Source organism: Rhyacophila brunnea, unplaced genomic scaffold (genome assembly GCF_057557595.1).
Source record: "Rhyacophila brunnea isolate RB1 unplaced genomic scaffold, BYU_Rbru_1.0 scaffold_19, whole genome shotgun sequence".
In the NCBI taxonomy this organism is placed as follows: domain Eukaryota; kingdom Metazoa; phylum Arthropoda; class Insecta; order Trichoptera; family Rhyacophilidae; genus Rhyacophila; species Rhyacophila brunnea.
Window position 1 is genome coordinate 28568977 of NW_028232848.1, and position 6000 is coordinate 28574976.

At 32.7% G+C, this 6000-nt stretch overlaps 1 protein-coding gene across 1 annotated transcript in view; it reads left to right on the top strand.

The window, feature by feature from the left end:
* unc-13 (protein unc13 homolog) overlaps positions 1-5728 on the top strand; it is a 364668-nt gene extending 358940 nt beyond the window's left edge. The window contains exons 26-28 of the mRNA XM_085945792.1: positions 3588-3750; positions 4081-4207; positions 4667-5728. Of these exons, the coding sequence (XP_085801918.1) occupies positions 3588-3750; positions 4081-4207; positions 4667-4831 (455 nt within the window). The 3' untranslated portion in view covers positions 4832-5728. The remainder of the gene's footprint in view (positions 1-3587; positions 3751-4080; positions 4208-4666) is intronic.
* Positions 5729-6000: the final 272 nt, after the last annotated feature.

The following is a 6000-nucleotide window of genomic DNA, read 5'->3' on the forward strand; positions in this document are numbered from 1 at the left end:
TATGTGATTATCAAATTTAATATATTATGCATTATATACGAAATGAGAAAACATCACAATATGAGCCAATCATTTAATTAAAATATTCACCTATTAATTGCTTACCTTACAACGTTTTTATTAGCTCGTATTCTTGTTTGTACAGTACAAATCTTGCAATCGATTTTTAACTAACTTTCCGACTAGCTAGACATTTGAAACTTTTAGAATATATCTATGCATTCTTTTAATACTTTTAGCCATCTTTAAGTAGAATTGAATTCATTTTCAGTTAATTCTGTTTTGTATGAAAAGTTATTTCGGAAGAAATCCGTAATCCAATCCACTATTTTTGGCTGCTAGGGATCTAGGGTCCTAGCAACTAAATTATTAATATATACGTGCGTTACTATGGAAATCAATATGAAATGTCAAAATGACATTTCAGTATTATTTCTATCAAGTACAAATTTTTTTGATCGTTTAAGCTAGTCAAGTCAAGTTTATATGATTCAACAGAAAATTTAAAAACGTTTTATATAAAAAGTTCTTTTTATCTTGTATGTATTTATTATTTATGTCTTTTTGACGGCTACTTAGTAAATAACTGCGTTCTTTAGATAATTTCCAAATTATATCTTATATGGCGATTTTTTAACATATTATAATCTGTTAGGTAAGTATGTACAAATATACCTACGTATAATACATGTTAAACCACTCACCACATGTATACCTTATTATATGATAATTTTAATTATGACTTTTTAACATAACTAAATAGATATAATTACAAGATAAAAAGAACTTTTTACACACATCGTTTTTAAATTTTCTGTTGAATCATATAAACTTGACTTGACTAGCTTAAACGATCACAAAAATTGTACTTGATAGAAATAATACTGAAATGTCATTTTGACATGTCATATTGATTTCCATAGTAACGCCCAGTGGCGGCCGGTGATCATAAAATTAGGGAGTGCATGCAAAGACATGCATTTTCGTTTTTGTGGTATTGAAAAAAATCGGCAATAGCCTTCAGAGTGGAGGTAGGCTTATGCTTAAATATATAATACATATTGGGGGGGGGTTGAGAAACGAAACGACGCTCACATTCACCGACAGCATTTATTTATTGTCAAAGTTATAAAGTCCAAGCTTCTGGATATGATAGGTATGATGCAAAAGGCATACAAACTCTTTTCGATTTTTATTGTAATACATTTCATATGTGCCAACGTAGTTTCCACGTATGACACTCCTAACTTCCATAAATTATAACTGATGCAAGTATTTTAGACAATATGTCATTGGTCCAAATTGGCCGTAAACTCCTCATTTGTGTAGCTCCGATAGGTAGTACGCGGGTTATGGTCGGTTGAAGTTCACATACTGACGCAATTCGGGCATATCTTATACTCCCCTTTCGGTTATTTGCATCCCACATTCTCCGCATATACCTACGCGCTGTATCATTTTGATAAATACTATGGATCGGTGATTTTTCAACGGGATATAGTTACTATCTGTTAAAAAATTGCTAATACTTTGTACACCTCAACTCCAGAATTGCACTCTAAATGGGACTGATTTGAAAGACGTATTCAAAATGAAAAATACTTCGGTAACACGAATATTGTATTTGATAGAATAATTTATATTTCTTTTCTTCAATAATTGACATTGGAAAATTGCTTTGTTCATCTTCTTAAAAAATATTTTATCCTCTTTTACGTTCAAAATAACGCTCATACTCCACATACACTATTGAAATACCTAATATTGTAGAAATTGTTACAATGTAACGCTTTTGTTAAATAACTACTTCTCTTAGAGTAGTATAAGTAGGTACCTAAAAAATTGTAGTATGTATATTATATTATGTAAAGGTTATTAATAGTTTATCAATTACTTACTTACAAGTTTACTTTGCTCTAGGCATAATAAAATTATTTAATTTTTAAAGGTAGAATAATTATAAAATTGGTATTTGTATGTTGAGATTGCTACACCTAACTTAATGAACACAATATCACTCTAATCGATATTTTGATCGATTCAATATTATATGGCAAACAACGTAGCATTTACCTCATAACGTACGAAATAATAATATAATAATTTGAAATATTACGCGGGAATCTTGTACCGACTTCAAAAGCGTTTGTGAGTTGTTATTATTCGCGCCAGTCAAACACAGCATTGTCGTGAAATGTCGTCTGCGCTCGTAAGCTCAGATTGGGAGGCACAGTGTCCCAAGTGAGGTAAATATTGCACGTTCGGAAATAAAAAAAGATCACAACTGAGCCCACATTATCGGCAGCGTGAAAAAAAAATCATCGCCAGGCGGTTCGATTTCTCTCCTGCACAATTAATACTACGAAGGACGTACCTACGCATACATGCAGGCCGCCAGAAATTACGCGCATTTTATGCGTGCAGACGGGCGACAAATTAAAGATATTTTACAATAATTAATTCATACAATATGTAGGTATTTGAATACGTACTTATTATTACATAGTTACGTAATAATTTGGGAGATCAGTGCACCTTTGCTCCTATACAAGAGCCGTCCCTGGTAACGCCCGTACATATTATTAATAAGTTAGTTGCTAGAACTCACTTAGCAACCAATAATAGTTTTACTTTTTACGGATATCACATCTAAAAAAATGCATTGGCACCGTGTTCTGATATATTCTAAAAGTTTAGTTAGTCGGGAAATTAGTTAAAAATCGATTGCAAGATTTGTACCGGACAAACAACCACCGGACAAATAAGAATACGAGCTAAGAAAAGCGTTGTAAAATACAGGGAATTTACACCAGGGAACTCAGAAATAATGAGAACTGAAATACACAACGGGTAAGGCGATAGCAGGTAACCGACTCGAGTAAGGATGAAGCCGGGTTAAACTTACACACGTGTCTAGAATACGTTTAACGTCGAATACTGAAAACTGCTCTCGGTTTATGCATTTACGCTCATTTAATGTTGGTGTATTACACACACTATTGCACGTGCATAATGCGTGCTTCATTTTCGTAGGACACTCACACATTCAAAAGCCTGCTTCACCATGCGGCGTATTGAATATAGTAATATGTATTCTATTTATTATCTGTTCTGTGATATACACATTAAACATTAGTACATACGTAAAAGATAATTAATAAATATAACCATAATATACATTATTATTATGTAATAATGAGATAAGATCCTTTGATGTATTTACATTTTACAAGTTTTTTTTAATTTTTAAGATATTCTTTTAATGTTTTTATATAATTTAAAACAGTAAAAAAAATTGAAATGAAGTAGATTTTGATAATTATTAAGTAATGCCAGCAACTACATCTTTCTTATTAACATCGTTCTTTTTTGATATTATCACAAGCTAAAAAAATGGTTAAAAAATGGTATAGTATAAAAAAACTATAAATTTTGATATTTTTTCAAGTTCAACAAAGTTCCATCTCTCTGCTCTTCTTGCTAATAACTTCTTGTTCATCTGTTTTTTTTTCGAACAATATATTATTTAATATTATTGATTAGTAGGTACGTCATAATAATTGTATATTTTTTGAATATTTTTATAGTTATCGCTGCAAATGACTTGAAATGGCAGATAGCTTCGGGAATGTTCAGACCGTTTGTGGAAGTCAATCTTATTGGACCCCATCTAGCTGACAAGAAACGAAAGTTCGCCACAAAGTCAAAATCGAATAACTGGAGTCCTAAGTTCAATGAGACCTTCCACTTGTAAGTAGTCACATAATTCCTACTCTCGTAATATATAATAATATAATATTATGTAATTTTAATGGTTTAATTCCATACTATTGTAAATGTATATAACACTGCCATCTTTTTTAAATTAACTCACTCTATTTTGGTGTGAGTCTAAGGTTTAGTTTCTCAGGTAAATTAAATCACCGAGAGATGTCATCCTTTATAATAATTAAATAAACTAGGCTAATAAATATTACCAATTCAATTCAGGGTTGAAACCCTTCAGAAGCTCTATATAACATACATAATATACCCAATTCCATTGTAACATTGTGTGATGTTATCCAATTATCATTCCAGTATGATTGGAGGAGAAGAGCAACTTGGACTTTTTGAACTCCATGTTTGCGTAAAAGACTACTGCTTTGCAAGAGAGGATAGACTGGTGGGAGTAGCTGTCATGCAACTAAAAGATATTGTTGATCAGGTAATAGCAACGTAAATAATTATTAATAATTCTTTAAGCCCGCGTAGATATTGGTCAAATTAGTGTTAACATTTCCACCTTTTCTTGTGGACGTTATCATAGGCGCCCATATCCTTAATTTAAACAGAAAGACAGGCACGTCTTATATGCCAACATACTGACCTAACTACCTACCCCAGTCGATTCAGTCGACTGGCTACGGTGGACTGGCTGCCAAGCTATTTAAGCTAGGACTTATCCTTCAATTAACATGCCCATGTGGTGGAGAACTACATGATGCAAACCACATGTACAGCTTTTGGTCCTATAGAGCAATCCTAACTAGTCGCCACAATGGCCAATTGGAGCGTCTTATTGCATATTGCAAGAAATTCATATAACGCAGCCCAGTTATGAATGACCTTCTTCAATAAAATGCTTTTAAGCACCACTCTCTAATATAAATTTTCTCATTTCCAGGGTTCATGTGCATGCTGGCTATCCCTGGGAAGCCGCATTCAAATGGATGAAACGGGTTGGACCATTTTACGAATCTTATCACAAAGGAACAATGATGAAGTAGCCAAAGAGTTTGTGAAGTTAAAATCTGACATTAGAACTGAAAACCCGCCACCAAATATCTGAGCAGAACCCTACAGCAACGGTTAAATGTGTTCTCCTAGCAAGCAAGCACTAATGCTGTGCAGCAATGTCCGTAAAGGTCATTTTGTCACTTCAGTCATTTGTGCGTTGAGCGGATGGTCAAGAAAGGATCGATGTACGCGTGCGCCATTTTGATGGGCCGCTTTGGACGGATCCAAAATGGCAGCCAACACGCGCGAGCGGGTATGATGACGCCTCGAGTGAACGCTAACCTGTCAAAAAATAATAATAATGACAGCTAAATTTTCATAAACGGTTAAATGGTATTCCTTCAGCTCTGTCCAAATGAGTGTGTTCATTCTTCATCTAATAAATTACAGTTCATGCAAGTTAATTGCAGAATCCTTTTTCTGTTTGCTTGGTAATTAAAACTTAAGTAAACACTTGTTTAGTGCAACTTATTATAATCCCGGTGCCACATTAGTGATTTTTCTCATGGAGATAATGTTATTTTTATTGATTTATCATTTTGAGGAAACGATGCCATACAATCGTAAATCACGCATATGTGCCCGGGTCGTCGGCAAAGGCCCAATAATTTTAACGTTCACATTTATTTCGATACCAATTAGTTTAAAACAATTATTGGCTTGTCTTGTAAATAATATTTTTTTTTTCGAGAACATGTTCCAAGACTGCGAGTCTTCTATAATATTGTCTACTTCCTTGAAATGTATTCTAATAACCATTTTTTGTGTTTGGTTAACATTATTATTAAAAATAATGAATATAGCTAAGTTGTTGAATAATTAATTTAGATTATTAATTATGCACATCTCTTTATGTTTGCGATGGTGAATCTTCCATCACAACAGTTAAGCTCAGCACAAAATGTGATTTTTCACTGTGCACCGAACTGAATTTGTTTTAAGGATAATGAAAAACTAAAAAAAAATACGTAAACACAATAAATATTTACGTTGATCACTCAGAACTATTAAAAATGTCAACGTTTTATTCTACAACATTATTTTTAATAACTTTAATATTTTAAATAACTTTAAAGATTCTTTCAAGGATTTTTCCAATATGCCCATATTTTACTAAATGCTCACTGTCACGTATTTTTAATTAAAAAAACTTACATTCTTAATAAATACTGTCATGGTGAGACCGAGGTGGGTTGACACAATTTTTACATTGTTGGTCAT